Source organism: Gorilla gorilla, chromosome 11, assembly GCF_029281585.2.
Source record: "Gorilla gorilla gorilla isolate KB3781 chromosome 11, NHGRI_mGorGor1-v2.1_pri, whole genome shotgun sequence".
Lineage (NCBI taxonomy): Eukaryota > Metazoa > Chordata > Mammalia > Primates > Hominidae > Gorilla > Gorilla gorilla.
In genome coordinates, this window is record NC_073235.2 from 84669197 (window position 1) to 84687881 (window position 18685).

The 18685-nt window shown below is 35.3% G+C and overlaps 1 protein-coding gene across 26 annotated transcripts in view; it reads right to left on the bottom strand.

Annotated features, from left to right (window-relative positions):
- Positions 1-18685, bottom strand: part of PDE1A (phosphodiesterase 1A) — a 462136-nt gene that overhangs the window by 54489 nt on the left and 388962 nt on the right. For all 26 annotated transcript variants that reach the window (XR_010129640.1, XM_063695036.1, XM_019022627.4 and 23 more), the window contains 3 exons: positions 10126-10251; positions 5888-5989; positions 5645-5765 (listed from right to left, as the gene is read on the bottom strand). Coding sequence is in view for 25 of the 26 variants with exons in the window: in XM_063695036.1 (XP_063551106.1) it covers positions 5645-5765; positions 5888-5989; positions 10126-10251 (349 nt within the window). In the remaining variant the exon portion in view is untranslated. The remainder of the gene's footprint in view (positions 1-5644; positions 5766-5887; positions 5990-10125; positions 10252-18685) is intronic.

Below are 18685 nucleotides of genomic sequence, written 5' to 3' on the forward strand. Positions count from 1 at the left end.
TGGTATCAGTACTGTGGGTCTGACAAAGTGACAGTTTTACAGATGGCTATGTGAGGATGAACAAAAATAAAACACACAAGAACCACTGCAGTCCTGCTAATTTCTAGGACATCTGCATAGATACATAGACACAGTTCAATATCTTATGTCAAATCAGAGAAATGCATACAGCAAGGAGTTTCAGGTTCATTGCTTATTTACCTCCAAAGGTGTACATTATGCAGTATGACTAAGAATAAGTGAGAGTAATATGGGATTTATTTAGTTAGTTCAATGCAAGAAAACATTTTACCTGTTGGAATCAATATCATATTTCAGTTTAAGTTTCATAAAGAAAAACTTGTTTTGCTTGAAAGACATACTTGTTGGCAGTATAAACTTAATTATTTTGACCTTTAGCTCCACATTTTTCTGTTTTGCTGCATATGTTTCTGAAGGGGATTTGAAAATCATTTACTTTTAAAAATCCAGAAATTGGTGAACTTTCAACAGATCTGAACTCAATTTCATTGAATTTACTAATCTCATGATCCTGTCAGGTATTCTTTGTCTGTTTTGAAATCAGTAAAACAAAAGGATAATACAAATCATGATATTATTTGGAGATCTAATGGTAATCTTCAGGAGTCTCTGGGATTTTAGTTTTGTTTTTTTCCCACAGTAATTTTTTTAGGGTCTTCTTTAAGTCAGAGATGAGCTACCTTCATTATGATATACTCTTTTTAAAAAAAATTAAAGGGAAATTTATGGGCAAATCTGAAGGGCATAAACAGGAACACTTGTATAATACTTGATTAAGATATAGAGCATTTCCATTACCCCCAGAAAGTTGCCTTAACCTCGTCCAAGGAATCCTAACCCATATAGGCACCTACTGTTCTGATTTCTATCACCATATATTAATTTTGCCAATTTTTGAACTTCATATAAATTGGTTTATAGTATGTATTATTTTGAGATTTATTGTCATTTGTATCATTAGTCTATTTTTTATTGTTGCTTGATATTCCACTGTATGACTGTACCATGATTTATTTTTTATCCATTTCTATTTTTGATGAATATTTGGACTGTTTCTAGCATTGAGTTTTTGTAAGTAGTAGTATAATGACTACTCCTATATAAGACATTTGGTGGGCATAAATACTCATTTATCTAGGGGTAAAAGTGCTGGGTCCTAAGGGATATTAACTATCCCTTCATATTAACTTCAGTAGATGATATCCAGTAGTTTTCCAGAGTGATTGTAATAATTTATCCTCCCACCTGTGATGTATGTATGATACCTCCAGTTGTTCCTCATTTTTGGTAACACCTTATATTGTCAATTATTTTAATTTTAGTCATTCTCATGGGGCTATATATTTCATTATGGTTTAATTTATAATTCTTTGATAAGTAAAGAAAATGAACATATTTGTATGTAAGTATTACCTACTTGTACATTTCCTTTTATAAAATATCCATTCAAATTGGCCTGATTTTCTTTTTACTATTAATTTGTTGGAGTTCTATATGCAATTGGACACAAGTCCTTGGACAGATATTTGTAGTACAAATATTTTCTCTCAGTCTATGGTTTGCATTTTCTTAATAGTGCCTTTGGAAGATCAGAAGTTTTGAGTTTTGCTTTTTTCCACTTCATTTTTTTTTCTTTTATGGGTAATGCTTTATGTGTCTTCTCTAAGAAATATTTACCTACCCCCAAGATTAGAGAGATCTTCTCTTGGGTTTTCCTCTAAGATCTTTATAGTTTTAGGTTTTGTCTTAAACTCCTTAATTTTGAATTAGTTTTTGTGTTAAGGTGTAGGTAGGGGACAAGTTTCCTTTTCTTCCCATATATTCACTAATTGCTGTTCCATTTCCTTTTGTGGAAAGACTTTCCTTTCCCCATGTAGTTGTTTTGGTGCCTTTGTAAAGATCAAATGACATTATATATATGAGCCTGTTTCTGAAATCACTCCTCTATTTTAATGATCTATTTGCCTAGCCCTATGCCCTATGCCAATAACACAGTGCCTTGATCACTGTAGCTTTATACTAACTCACATAAGGAGGAAGTGTAAGTCCTCCAACTTCTTTAATCTTTTTCAAAATTGTTTTAGCTGCCTTAGACTCTTATATTTCTATACAGATTTTAGAATCAGCCTTTCAACTTCTACAAATAAGCCTGTTACAATTTCTGATAAAGATTATGCTAAATTTATTAAAAATTTGTAAGAATTGACATCTTAGAAATATTGAGTCTTTCAGTCATTAACATATCTCTCCATTTATATAGGTCTTAAAATTTCTCTCAACAATATTTTGTGGTTTGCAGTGTGGAGGTTTCATATACATTTAATTAAAGGTTTCCCTGAATATTTTATTATTTTATGCTGTTATAAAGCATACTGTTTTCAATTTTTATTTTCAAATTGTTTGCAGCTTGCATACAGAAACACAATTGATTCTACAACTAATAAACTCATTTATTAATTCTAGTAGCCTTTTGTAGATCTCTTGAGGTTTTCTATGCAGATGCTCATGTTTCTGCAAATAACAGTTTTATTTATTTTTATTCAAACTATACTTTGTTTTTTATTACCTTCCTACACTGGCTAGAACTTCAAATGCAATGTTGAATAGAAGTGGTAAGAGTACCTATAACGATCTTAGAATAAAAATGTTCAATATTTCATTGTGAAGTATCACATTAGCTATAGACCTTTGATCAGGTTGAGAAAGGTCTTCTACTTCTAGTTTACTAACAGTTTTTATAATTAATGTCTGTCGAATATTGTCAAATGCATTTTGCACATCTATAGGGTTGATATTTTTTCCTTTATTTCCTTTAATATGGTGAATTACCTTAATTTTTTAATATTTAACTGACTCAAGTTATGATATGATATGCACTATCTTACTAAATTGCTGGATTTGCTTTGCTAAAAATTTTAAAAATTAAAAAAAAATTTCTCTTTCAGTTTTATGGCAGATGTGGATGTGTAATTTTCTTTACTTGAAAAGTCTTTGTCAGGTAATGTCGAGAATTATGCTGTCAAATTTTCCTCTTCCTCTATGTCATAAAAGAATTTGTGTAAAACTGGCATTATTTCTTCCTGAAATGTTTGAGAAAATTCTCCATCTCTCAATTGAATTGAATATTGAGAATTGAAATCGGAAATAAGAATTAAAGCCATCTAAGCCTAGAGTTTTCTTCATAAGAAGAGTTAAAGTACAAATTCAACTTTTGAAACAGATATATGAATATTCAGACTACAAGATTTTTTCTTGTGTCTGTTTTGGTAATTTATATCTGTCAAAAATTTTGACAATTTCATCTAAGTTTTCAATTTTATTGGCATAAATTGTGCATAATATTCCTCACCCTTTTGATGAATACAGGCTCTATAATGATATTCTCTCTTTCATTTATAGTTTTTTCCTCTTTTTGATCCTGCAAGTAATTTCATTACTTTTTCGGAGAGCCAACTGTTATCTTTATTAACTTTTGTTATTGTTTGTCTTTGTTCTGTTTCACTGTTTTTGGCTTTTATATTTATTATATCCTTCCATCAACTTATTTTGATTCAATTTTCTTAATTTCTAGCTTCTTAAGGTGAAACAGATATAACTTACTTTATTACACATTTTTTTCTAATGTAAGTATGTGAAGCTATAAAATTTCCCCTAAGCACTGCTTCAGTTGCATCCAACAATTTTCAAATATTATGTTTTCAAAATCATTCAACTTAAGATATTTAAAAATTTCTTCTTAACCTGAAAAATCTTTGTATCTCTTTATGTTTCTGTTTTTGCATCTCTAATGTCACAGGGCTATACAGAAAGATCTCTGGTTGATTGAGTATATCATTATAATTTTTAATTGACCATAATAAGCAGTTGACCTTTAGAATTTGGTAGGTTTTTACATTTAGTGTATTTTTTTAGCACAAAGTAAATTATTAAAATATTTTTCAATACTACTTTTAGGACCAAAATATTTGAATTTAGTAAGATGCTACTCAGTAACTTTCTCTAGGAATATAAATTGCAATATAAAAATGAAACCACACATTATGTCCATCAACAATGGGAGACAGAAACGTGAGTCATCCAAACATAGTAATATATTTGGTGTTTATATCTTCAGAACAGGTATAAAATTAACGAACAAACTTTCAAAATACCACACATTATGTCCATTAACAATGGGAGACAGAAACGTGAGTCATCCAAACATAGTAATATATTTGGTGTTTATATCTTCAGAACAGGTATAAAATTAATGAACAAACTTTCAAAATAAAGAACAATACTGAGAAATGAAATAATCTGAAAATACAGAAATAAAAGAACTTCTCTAAGTGGGACTGTGATATAATAAAACAAAATTATCTGATATTCATTCCCAGTTCCTAGCAGAGCTTCAAAAACCTGTGGAATTTCATGAGTGATAGGAGACTATGCTAATGAGGCAACTCTGGGCCTATCCCCTAGATAGTTTCAGCATAGGGCCTGGTCACCAGAAACCAACCACATTATTAGAAAGTTGGAACTTTAAGCCAGCCAGGGGATATCTGGGAAGGAAGTGAGGCTGGAGACTGAGTTCAATCGCATGTCCAATGGTTTAATCAACCATGCCTATGTAATGAAACCCTGATAAATACTCTGGACAGGAAAGCTCAGTAGAACTTCCTGGATGGTGAAAACATTGACAAGGCAGCATGGTGGTACTCGCTAAGTCCACTGGAAATAGCAAGGAAGCTCTGCATCCAAGACCCTCCCAGACCTTTCCTTATGGGCCTTTTCATTTGGCTCTTCCTGGATTGTATTCTTTATAATAAAATTGTAATTGTAAGGATAGCACTTTTGAAGTTTTGTGAGTCATTCTAGCAAGTTATCAAACCTAGAGAGGGTTGTGGGAACCACTGAACTTGTAACTGGCTGGTCAGAAGTGCTGGTGTCCCACAGCCCCATTTGCAGCTGGCATCTGAAGTAGAGCCAATCTTGTGGAAGACTGAGCCCTTAATTTGTGCAATTTGATGCTAACTCTGAGTGGTTAGCATCACATTTGTATTGTAGCACTCCAGCTTGGATTGTGGGGGTTGCAAAACAGGGACATGTATAAAGAAAAGATGTGTACTTGTGGCAGAGAACGCCAGTCACAATCCTTATCCGGGCTTGTTTCTGACGTAACATTAGATTTTTGTTGTTGTTGTTGTTGCCTATTTCAGTTAGGCATGTGTCCACCCAGCTAAAGCAATATTTCTTGGCCTCCATTAAAATTCTGGCCAACAAGGTTTATGCAGAACTGTTATATATCTTTATCTACTCTTTTTATTATGAAAGCTATTTGCTGTCTCTGCTATGGCACTTACGTCTTAACAGCAGATAACAATTCTTAGCTGCTTTTATTTTTCTTTCCTGACAGTAGCATCTCAGATCCAAAATTTGAATCTCTTTAAAACATGTATCACACTACATAGACTTAATACACCTTTCTGATAGACTAATAAATTTTGCTGAAACCCCCAAGAATGTGTAGGTGGCCAGTTGATAATAGTAAGTCACAAGCCCTGGATTCCATACAGAAAAGGTGTACGCTAATAGGCACAGTCACTATTTCCAAAAACATTTGCACAGAGTGTGAAAGAGGCACCTGCAGGAAAAACTCCTCCATTAGGGCCATGGTCCACCGATAATGCAGCTTCCAGGATTTGGCTGGGTGGCTGATGTCTGCTGCATGGAGAATCAGGGACATGGTTTTGGCTCTGTCAATCCTGTCAAACCAAAGACATGCTCATATTATTCAAAACAAAGGAAACAATTACAGTCTTTTCTGAGGCCAAGCCCCTGGAACTTTAACATGACAAAAAAAAAAAAACCACAAAACAAAACCTACCCTTCAGGCTGCTGCAAACTGTTTCTTATATTTTTAATTTGCTGGAAGTGACCTGACATGTCTGTAGATAAAACCATTTCAATCACTAGGTTCCGAAGATCCCTGCAGAGTCACCAAAAGGAGAAAGGTTCATTCAGCCATTTATTGTTCTGAAGTGGAACACTTCAATAAATAATCACTCACCATGTTTTATAGTTCTTAATGGATATGAACACAAAAGATGCTACTTTTTAAATGTGAAAGTCCACACACAAGTTTGATATTATTTTGCCTTTTAACTGTCATGGATCTTAGAAGTTGCCAGCAGCGAGAATGGCAACGATGTTCACACCTCCCTGAAGAGCTAGTGCTTTCCCTTCTCACTCCCACAACTCTTCTGCAGTCATAATTCCTAAATATTATTATTTTTAATCTGAAAGGAACTTTAGCCATTTTAAAGAAAAACTATTCCAAATACAGTATTATATAGTATTTCAATGCTTTGAGGAAAAAAAGTAGTCCAGTGGGGCCTGAGACTATTCTAAATCCACATGTCAACCAAACTAAAAGGTTTGATGTCTCAGAGAAGAGACAGAGATAAGAAGAGCATGAGATTTCAAGACCCTATCTGATTCTTCTTCATTTTGCATTTTTAATCAAAACTACTATTAATAAAACCAGTGCTATTCATTCAGTATTTATTCAGCAAGGCACTGAACTGTAAGGATTAAATGTCTTCATACAATACCGATATTAAAATACTTTAGCAACTAGTTGCTTTGTATGTATACAAAGACATTTAATCCTCCTAACAATCCTGACGGAGCATTAATATTTCCCCCCAAAGGAGACTGAGTCACCCAGTCACACAGCTGGTACATGGCTCAGATAAGATTCAACGCAAGAGGTCCCACTTCCAAAGCAGACACATGGACCACTCCTCTGTGCCAAGCTTCCATCATAAGAACCCCAGAGAAACCAAGATGCTAAAGTGAGTAGTGATTGTCTGTTTAAGCTTTTGGGATCTGACCCTCCCTAACATAAACAGAGCCATTGGTATTACTGACTATTTTAACCAAGGCACTGTAAATACAATAACCATGTCACAAAGCCTCACACTTAGTAGAAAATAAGGCACCCCAGCAAAGCCTTGCATATTCCACAATTCCTTGTTTGCTCTATACAGATAAGTTAAAAGAGTCACTTGTACTGGAAAACATATTTCATTTTCATTGTGTGGTGTGGCCAGTAGGATAAGCTGAACCAAAAGTTTGAAGGAAACTTGAATTACAATCTTGCACAAAGATATTTTACTTAAAGATGATATAATGTATTCGATTGCTTTTTTTAAAAAAACTACATATTGGCCGGGCATGGTGGCTCACGCCTGTAATCCCAGCACTTTGGGAGGCCGAGGCAGGTGGATCACGAGGTCAGGAGATCGAGACCATCCTGGCTAACACGGTGAAACTCCGTCTCTACTAAAAATACAAAAAAAAAAATTAGCCAGGCCTGGTGGCGGGCACCTGTAGTCCCAGCTACTCGGGAGGCTGAGGCAGAAGAATGTCGTGAACTCAGGAGGCAGAGCTTGCAGTGAGCCGAGATTGCACCACTGCACTCCAGCCTGGGCTACAGAGCAAGACTCCGAATGAAAAAAAAAAAAAAAAAAACTACATATTGATGGTTCTTGCTGAAAATCATGAGCACTCAACATTTCTATTGAATTTTTAGATAGAAGCCATGAGAATCAATACTCTGCTTACTTACTTTTATTCAAGTAGTAAGGGAAAGGAAGCTATTAATAAAATTATTCTCAATTACATTTTTTTCGCTGAAAATATGACAAGACCCATATTTGAAAAGCAACTGAATAAGAACATTTATGTTTGCTAAGGAAAATGAGATTAGAGTTTAAGGAAATCAATAGAATCTAATAAGTATATTGTGCTTTGCATATAAATGATCAGTAAATGCTAGATGTTATCAATAACCAACTAATAATATGTCAATAATTAGGCAAAATAAGAAAACATTACTTAATTTATAAAATTTTCTTGTGAAAACTTTTAAATTAATGCATTTATTTTTACTAAAAGTACTTTAAGAAATAAACAGATATGTAAACAGAAAACATCAGTCTTTAAGAAGATATCCATATTTTAATTCTTAGTAAAATGTTATTAAAGGTATAGCATCAAATAGGTATTTTATAGATTTTTGGAAAGTGTTGAATCTATTAAATCCTAAAATGTATATAATATATACACTATTTGTTAAAACAATTCTTTAAAAACATGCAATTAAAATGACTGAAGTTACCAAACAGAAACTTAGACAATTACAGCAATAAACTATTAGAATAAAATATTTAAAATGGTAAATAACAAAATATAATAGGAAATAAAATCACACTGAAATAGCAACAAAGTGAACTTTGAGGAAAAAAGGTTTATTTTTTTGAATAACAACAGAAATTAATATTATAAAAATTATCTATGGGAATGGTAATCACTGATTAAGAAAATAAACTAATACCCTAGATGTAAATAATCTCTCTTAGGCTTTAGGAAATATCTCAGAACTTGTCTGCTTGTTCCTACCTTTGCCCATCTAATCGCTACATAGCCCAACAGTGGTCTCTTTAAAATTCTTTCACAGTTAGATCCTGGCATTTCTAGACTGTAAATCCTCTTGGGCTACTATTTCCTGCAGAATACAGTTAACCCTTGAACAATGTAAGTTTGAACTGTGTGGGACCACTCGTACACATATTTTTTCCCCTCTGTCACACCTGAGAAGCAAAACCAATCCCTCCTCTTCCGTTCTCCTCCTCAGCCCACTCCACATAAAGACAGAGGATGAAGGCCTTTTTGATGACCCACTTCCACTTAATAAATAGTAAATATATTTTCTATTCTTTATGATTTTCTTAATAACATTTTCTCTCTACTTTATTGTAATAATATTGTATGTAATACAAATAACATACAAATCATGTATTTATCAACTTTTATATTATTGGTAAGACTTCCTATCCAGAGTGGGCTATTAGTAGTTAAGTTTTTGAAGTGTCAAAAGATATACATGGGTTTTCAGTTGAATGGGGGTGCCCCAACCCCTGTATTGTTCAAGGGTCAACTGTAAAATGAAAGGCCTGAACTGTGTCTCCAAAAGAAAGTTCCACCTTCCCTCTACCTGACAGCATTTTCTAGAGTAGCAAAAATGAGCCCATATTTCTAGAAATGGCCTTGAAGAACCAGGAAACTTTGAAAATTTGAAAAAGTGCTCACAGGAGATTTAGGCTTATTTTAAACTCTGATTTTTATCTTTTACGCTTTTTAATGTTTTTATTGTCACTTTCCTTTTGGATATTTCTTTTTACCTTGATTTAAAAAACAAAAATGAAAGCAAAAACCTTGGATATTTACATTCAATTGGAAACATTTTCTAGTCAATTAAATGACTTTTAATAAGATTGTTGTTAAAGATAAATACAGGCCTTTTTCTGTTCTTACTATAAGTGAGTCCCATAGAATATTAGGAACATATACTAAGAAGATTCTATGATTAATGAAGTTCATATTTAATTGATTGTCCTTTACTTTTATTTGTGAAGTCCAGCAACCCTATTGTCAATTGAAGGAGATGATAATGACCAAAGGATCAAGAAAAAGAGAAGAAAGGTTATAAGAGGGATGGGGGTACATCTTGTTATTTTTCCCTACATAGCAACAAGTATCAATATACCATGTAATTTTTTTCAAGGAAACAGATGCTTTGGAGAAACATGTAAGATTTCCTCTGCACTTGGGTCATTTTAGTATATTGGAATTTTTTTCCCACGTTTAACTTTTTGTTTTTAAAAAAACCTTAACTCCACATCTTTTAAAAAAAATATATGGGTGAATATAATGCCAAAATTTTGAATTTATGTAACACCCCATATTGATAAAAATTGAGCAGAGCTCCATTCCAGAGGGTGTGTAATTATGTATATAAAATTATTTGTTGTGTTGTGTGTGGTCTTATTCAGACATATGGATGTTGAGTTGACCTGGAAATACTTCAGGTCCCTTTAACACAGTCTGGCTCTGAACAAAGTCCCTAAGTACTAATCCTTCTCAGAGTCATCCAGTCGACAGTAATTAAGTTTGTAATTTGGGGAATGCATCGACGTTCATCTTTTTTCTTGACTTTAAATCACATAATTTATTCCTTTCCTGAAATTAAATTTCCTCTAGGTTTTCTCTGAAACTCACCTCCAGTCATCTTTGGATAAATTTATCAAGATATTCATTTCTTCTTCTTGCATAAGTCGATAAGCGGCACTCACGTGGTGATTCTCAAGGACAGAGCGATCATTATACAAAATGGCAACATCTGACCTAAGAATTAAAAACAAAATGCCCAACAGAGGATTTCTTTAGACATCATGAATGTCTAATAAGACTTACTCAAGTATCAAGTCATCTGACCAGAAAACATCCTATAATTGAACAGTGAGAATTATGGAAGTACTTACTTTCTTTTATTTTTTACTGTATGATATTTTAAAATTTTATATAAACTCTATTTATTAGAGAAGTTTTAGGCTCACAGCAAAATTGAAGTTGGTACAAAATTTCCCATGTACTTTCTTCTTCCACACATGCGTAACCTCCCCCATTGTCAACATCCCCAACAAGAGTGGTATTTTTGTTACAATTGATGAACCTACATAGACACATCATTATCATCCAATGTCCACAGTTTACATTAGGGTTCACTCTTGGTGTTGTACATTCTATGCGTTTAGACAAGTGAATAATGACATGTGTCTACTATTATAGTACCATACAGAGTAGTTTCTCTGCCCCAAATCCCTCTGTGCTCCACCTCTTCATCCCTTTCTCTCCCCTAACCCTGGCAACCACTGATTTTTTTCACTGTCTCCATAGTTTTGCCTTCTTCAAAATGTTATGTAGATGGGATCATACAGTATGTTGCTGATATGGTTTGGCTCTGTGTCCCTACCCAAATCTTATGTTGAATTGTAATCTCCAGTGTTAGGGGAGGGACCTGATGGGAGGTGATAGGATCTTGGGGGCAGACTTCCCCCATGCTGTTCTTGTGATAGTGAGTTAGTTCTCATGAGATCTGGTGGTTTAAAAGCCTGTAGCACTTTCTTCTTCACACTCTCTCCTGACACCATGTGAAGATGTGCTTACTTCCTCTTCACCCTACCATCATGATTGTAAGTTTCCTGAGGACTCCCAGCCATGCCTCCTGGATGGCCTGTGGAACTGTGAGTTAATCAAACCTCTTTTCTTTATATGTTACTGAGTCTCAGGTAGTTCTTTATAGCAGTGTGAGAATGGACTAATACAGAAAATTGGTACTGAGCATGGGGTATTGCTATAAAGATACCTAAAAATGTGGAAGCAACTTTGGAACTGGGTAATGGGCAGAGGTTGAAACAGTTTGGAGGGCTCAGAAAAAGAGGAAGGTATGGGAAAGTTTGGAACTTCATAGAGACTTGTTGAATGGTTGTGACCAAAATACTGATAGTGATACAGACAGTGAAGACTAGGTTGAGGACGTCTTAGGTAGAGATAACGAGGTCTTAGGTAGAGATGAGGAATTTATTTGGGACTAGAGTAAAAGTCACTCTGGCTATGCTTTAGCAAAAAGACTGATGGCATTGTGCTCCTGCTCTAGAAATCTGTGGAATTTTGAACTTGAGAGAGTTGATTTAGGGTATCCGGTGAAAGCAATGTCTAAGCAGCAAAGTGTTCAAGATGTGGTTTGGCTGTTTCTAAAAGCCTATGCTCATTTGCATAAAGAAAGAAATGACCTGAAACTGGAACTTATATTTAAAAGAGAAGCAGAGCATAAAAGTTTAAAATAGTTGCAGCCTGACCATGAGGTAGAAAAGAAAAACCCATTTTCTGGGGAGGAATTCAAGGCTGCAAAAATTTGCATAGGTAAAGAGAAACCTGATGTTAATAGCCCAGACAATGGGGAAAATGTCTCCAGGGCATTTCAGTGACCTTCATGGCAGCCCCTCCTATCACAAGCCTGAAGGCCTAGCAGGGAAAAATGGATTCATGGGCCAGGCCTACGGCCTCCACTGCTCTGTGCATGCATCCTGGACATTGTGCCCTGCATCCCAGCTGCTCTAGCTCCAGTCGTGGCTGAAAGATGACAAGGTACAGCTCAGGCCATTGCTTCAGAGGGTGAAAGCCCCAAGCCTTGGTGGCTTCTACATGGTATTGGGCCTGTAGGTGTGCAGACAGTAGTAATTTAGGCTTGGGAGCCTTTGCCTAGATTTCGGAGGATGTATGGAAATGCCTGAATATCCAGGAAGAAGTCTGCTGCAGGGGCAGAGGCCTCATGGAGAACCTCTAGTAGGGCAGTGTGGAGGGGAAATGTGGGGTTAGAGTCCCCATAGTCCTCACTGGGGCACTGCCTAGTGGAGCTGTGAGAAGAGGGCTACTGTATTAGTCCATTTTCACAATGCTATAAAGATAGTACCTGAGGCTGGGTAACTTATAAAGGAAAGAGGTTTAATTGACTCACAGTTCTGCATGGCTGGCAGGGGCAGGGGCCTCAGGAAACTTACAATCATGATGGAAGGCAAAGGGGAAGCAAGGCACATCTTAAATGGCAGCAGGAGAGAGAGAGTGCACGGGGGATGCTGCCACTTTTAAACCATCAGATCTCATGAGAATTCCCTCACTATTATGAGAACAGCATGGGAGAAGCTGTCCCTATGATCCAGTTACCTCCCAACAGGTCCCTCCCTCAAAACATGGGGATTACAATCTGAGATGAGATTTGGTGGGGACACGGAGCCAAACCATATCAGCCACTGTCTTTCAGACTCCAGAATGGTAAATCTACCGACAGCTTGCACTGTGCACCTGGAAAAGCCACAGGCACTGGACACCAGCCAGTGAAATCAGCCATGGGGGCTGTACCCTGCAGAGCAACAGAGGTGGAGTGCCCAAGGCCGTAGGAGCACACCCCCTGCATCAGCATACCCTGAATATGAGACATGGAGTCAAAAAGATTATTTGGGGGCCTTTAAGATTAAATAACTGCCCTGCTGGGGTTCAGACTTGCATGGGGCCTACAGTCCCTTTGTTTGGGCCAATTTCTCCCTTTCGGAATAGGAGCATTTACCCAATGCCTGTAACCCCATTATATCTCGGAAGTAACTAACTTGTTTTTCATTTTACAAGCTCATAGGCGGAAGGGACTTGCCTTGTCTCACATGAGGCTTTGGAGTTGGACTTTTGAGTTAATGCTGGAGTGAGTTAAGACTTTTGGGGACTGTTGGGAAGGCATGATTGGTTTTTTGAAATATCAGAAGGACATGTGATTCAGGAGGGGCCAGAAGTGGAATAATGTATTAGTCCATTTTCAAGCTGCTGATAAAGACATACCCAGGACTGGGCAATTTACAAAAGAAAGAGGTTTATTGGACTTACAGTTCCACATGGCTGGGGAGAGGCCTCACAATCACGGTGGAAGGTGAAAGGCAAGTCTCACATGGTGGTGGCAAGAGAGAGAATGAGAACCAAGTGAAACAGATTTCCCCTTATCCAACCATCAGATCTCGTGAGCCTTATTCACTATCACAAGAACAGTATGGGGGAAACCACCCCCATGATTCAATTATCTCCCACTGGGTCTCTCCCACAACACATGGGAATTATGGGATTACAATTCAACATGAGATTTGGATGAGAGACAAAGAGCCAAACCATATTATGAGCCAAATGTTGATTACAATTCAACATGAGATTTGGGTGGGGGACACAGAGCCAAGCATATTATTTGATACGGTTTGGATCTGTGCCCCCCGCCCAAATCTCATATTGAATTGTAATCTCCAGTACTGGTAGAGGGACCTGGTAGGAGGTGACTAGATCATGGGGGTGAGTATCCTGCTTGCTGTTCTCATGATAATGAGTGAGTTCTCATGAGATCTGGTTGCTGAAAAGTGTGCAGCACTTCCCCCTTCACTCCCTCTCTTGCCACCATGTGAAAATATGCTTGCTTCCCCTTTACCCTTCTGCCATGACTGTAAGTTTCCTGAGGTCTCCCAGCCTCACCAGCCATGCCTTCTGTATGGCATCTGGAACTATGAGTCAATTGAACCTCTTTTCTTTATAAGTTATCCATTCTCTGCCAGCTTTTTATAGCAGTGTGAGAAGAAGATAATACAATTGCCTTCTCAAATTGGTTCCTTTCACTCAGTAATATGCGTTCATGTTTCCTTCATGTCTTTTCACCGACTGATAGCTAATTTCCTTGCAGCACTCAAGTTTTCTTGTCTGCATATACCACAGTTTATTTATTCAGTCACCTAGTGAAGGACATCTTGCTGGCTTCCAAGTTTTGGCAATTATTAATAAAGCTGCTATAAGTATCTGTGCTATACGTTTTTGTGTGAATGTGTTTGTAATTTTTTTGAGTAAATACCAAGGAGTGCAATTCATGGATCATATGGTAAGAGTAGTCTCAATTTTGTAATAAATTGGTAAACTGTCTTCTGAAATGGCTATACCAGTTTTCATGCCTACTAGCAATGAATGAGAGTTCCTGCTGCTCCATTCTCACCAGCTTTTGGTGTTGTTAGTGTTATGGATTTTGGCCATTTTAATAGATGTGTATTGCCTATTGATCTATTTGGTATCTCATTGTTTCAATTTGGATTTCTCTGATGACATGATATGGAATATCTTTTCATATGCCTATTTGCCATTTGTATATCTTCCTAGCTGGAGTGACTGGTAAAGTTTTTGGTTCATTTTTAAATTAGGTTGTTAGTTTTCTTATTGTTGAGTTGTAAGCATTCTTTGTATATTTTGGATAACAGTGCTTTATCAGATGTTCTTTGCAAATATTTTCTTCCAGTCTGTGGCTTGTCTTTTTAGTCTCTTGATAGTGTCTTTGGTAGAGCATAAATTTTTAATTTTAATGAAATCCAACTTATCAATTTATTATTTCATATATTGTGCCTTTGATATTATATTTAAAAAGTCATCACCAAATCTAAGGTCATCTAGATTTTTCTTCTATGTAATCTTCTAGGAATTTTATAGATTTTTGTTTTAAATTTAGGTCTGTGATCCATTTTGAGTTAATTTTGTAAAGGGTATAAGGCCTGTGTCTTAGTGTGTTTTATGCTGATATGACAGAATACCTGAGGCTGGGTAATTTATCAAAAAAAAAGAAATTTATCACAGTTCTTAACTGGAAAATCAAAGATCAACATACCATCATCTCAGGAGGGCCTTCTTGCTGTATCATCAAATGGTGGAAAGCATCACATAGTAGAAAGGCAGAGAGTGCAAGAGAGCAAACCCTCTCTGGCAAGCCCCATTTTATAATGGCATTAATTTATTTATGAGGATAGAACACTCCTGACCTCAATACCTTCCAACCCTGTCACATTGGGAGTTACGTTTGCAACACATGAATTCTGGGAAACACATTCAAACCATAGCAGTCTGTGTCTAGATTCTTCTTTTCTTTTTGCTTTTGCATGTGGATGTTCAGTAGTGTTAGCACCATTTATTGAAAAGATTATTTTTGCTTCACTGTATTGCTTTTACTCCTTTGTCAAAGATCAGTTGACTATATTTTTTGTAGTTTCATTACTGGGCTCTCTACTCTTTTTCATTGATCTATTTGTCTGTCCTTTTATCAATACTACACTGTCTTGATTACTGTGGTTTTGTAGCAAGTCTTAAAGTTAGGTAGTGTCAGTCCTCCAACTTTGTGCTTCTCCTTTAAAACTGTGTTAGCTATTATGAGTCTTTTGCCTCTCCATACAAACTTTAGAATCACTTTGTCAGAATCATAAAATAACTTGCTGGTATTTTCATTGGGATTGGATTATATCTATAGATGAAGTTGCGAAGAACTGACATCCTGACAATTTTGAGTCTATCTATGAACATGAAATATCTGTCCCTGTATTATTTATTTCATCAAAGTTTTACAGTTTTTCTTATAAAGGTCTTGTATATGTTTTGTTCCATTTATACCTAAATATTTAATTTTGGGTGGTGCTAATGCAAATGATATTTGTGTTTCCAATTTCAAATTACATTTGTTTATTGCTGGCATATAGAAAAGCAATTGAGTTTTGTGTATTAACCTTGTATTTTGCAACCCTGCTATAATCACTTATTAGTTCCAGGAGTTTTTTGGTCAATTCTTTCAGATTTTCTACATGGACAATCGTATCATCTGCAAACAAAGATAATTTTATTTCTCTCTTCCCAAGATGCATGGGAAGAGACAAATTCCTTTTTCTAGTTGTATTGCATTAGCTAGGACTTCCAGTATGATACAAAAATTAGTTGTGAGAGGGGACATCTTCCCTTGTTCACAATCTTAGTGGGAAAGCTTCAACTTTTTCACCATTAAGTATGATGTTAGTTGTAGGTTTTTCATAAATAGATACTTTTCTTTGAATTATTTACTTTTTAATTGACAATTAAAATTATATATATTTATCATGTACGAGATAATGTCTTGAAACATATATATCTCTCTATATATATATGTATACATTTATATATACACACACACACACACATAGTGGAATGGCTAACTCAGGCTAATTAACATATGTGTTACTTCACAATTTACCATTTTTTGAGGTGAGAACACTTAAAATCTACTCTTGGCAATCTTTTAGAATACAATACATTGTTATTAACTCTAGTTGACACATTGTACAATAGATCTCTTGAACTTATTTATCCCATCTAACTGAAATTATGTATCCTTTGACCAACGTCTTCCTAACTTTTATCTCCACCCCAGTCCCTCATAACCACAATTCTACTCTAGTATAGATATTCTTTATCAAGTTAAGGAAGGTCCTCTCTATTCCTAGTTAGAGTTTATATCATAAACGTGGGTTGGAATGTTTTGTAAAATGCTTTTTCTGCATTTATTGATAAGATCATGTGATTTTTTTCCTGTATACCCTGTTGATGTGGTAGATTATATTAGTTGAATTATGAATGTTCAGCCAGACTTGCATACCTGGGATAAACCCCACTTAGTTGTGGTGCTTAGCGTTCTTTTAATTATCATTATTATAGTTTAAATGTGTTTATGCCTTTTCCTTCTGATTTGTAATCCAGACACCTGCAAAATACTCTAGATATATCAAAGTGAATAAAATTACCTAACGTCTTATTCAGTCAGTGAATGAACAAACCCCTTTGTACCCATTCAAGAGTGTTGATACCATCCCTGTTCCTTTAAACTAAAATTACTTTGGGTAGCAGGTGAAGGGGATGATGAAAATCATTTGATCTATTTATGATTCTAGTTTTTTACTCTCTTATAATGTTGTGATTAAATTTTATTGTTATAGATCCTTTTGCTTTAAAATTAAGATAGAAAACTCATTTTTAAAGAAAACTTAAAATGTATGCTTCATCACCCATTTAAAAGGAACATTTTATTTTTAAAATGATGAGTACATCAAGGGAAGGCTTTTATTTCTCACCTGTCTGTATTTTAATATAATTTTATTATGAAATAAATTGGTATACTTCAAGTTGCATTGATGAATTTGGTATTCTAACTTTAAGCTTGAAATATTTCAAGCATTCTCAGATCTGTATAATGGAACCTGGGCTTCTCCTTCCTCTATCCTCCTAGGTTGCCAGATCATTATGCAAGTGTGGAATGGAAGCAGAATCACTATGTTCAATCTCTTAAAATGGTGAACTCGTTCATATAAGTTGGCAAGTTGAATATTGACAACAAATATAGCAAAAAAGAAAGTCAAGTTAAAACTTGTAGCAAGTTTGCTACCACTTACCCAACACCGAGGCTTCTCTCACTCTCCTATCTCCTGGTAGATACTTAATGCTGTCAAGTGTAAAACTGCCTCACTCCAGACTTACTGTTTCAGGCTTTTCAGTGGGTAAAGTCCTAGTTATAACCTACCACTAGCCCTGCCACTGAATATTTATGATAGAGTAGACAAGGATAAAATAAAAAATGAACACTTCCCACTAAAACAACACCACCACCACCACACATGGATAGCTATGTGAGATGATGGATATATTAATTTGCTTCTGTATAATAATCATTTTACTATCTGTATCTTATAATATCATGTTATATACCATAAATGTACACAATAAAAACTATTTAATAACAACAGAGAAAACAAAAACTAAAGAAATCTGGCATTTTATACAAGCAGCCTGTTTAAGATCTGTGTCTGATAGTCTGCCAGATAAACCAAGCTTTATTATTCATCCAACATACGATAAATGACCTACCAGGCACTATTACTTTCTTTTTTTTTCTAGCACTATCATAAAGATGAAATAACATATGTCTTTAATAGCACATATTTCTAAAATAGATTTCCATTTAATAATCTTAGTTAAGGCCTTAAAAGGATTTAATCAATAATCATACCTCAATATACAGAAATATGAACTAGCAAAGCATATGTATAATTCTCATTGAAGAGATGTTTCCCAAGCAAAACACTGTGTGCATTTCTAGAAGTTTGCTGAGATCATGGGGAAAGCTGTGATTTTCCAGTAACATTTTGCACTATATGGCACCAAATCTAGCCACAGCAGATTTGTCAGGGTTATTACATGATATGGCTCCAAGTAACACCATCTACTCTTTCAGAAACAAGCTAAAATGTGTTTTTGAACCAGATTTAATTGTAGCAAAGTATGCATGATTTTGTCTCATAAAGCTAACAAGGATGCTGAGAATGCAGCATGGTCTAATGTTTGAGATGGTCTTTGACTGCTAAGAAAAGAA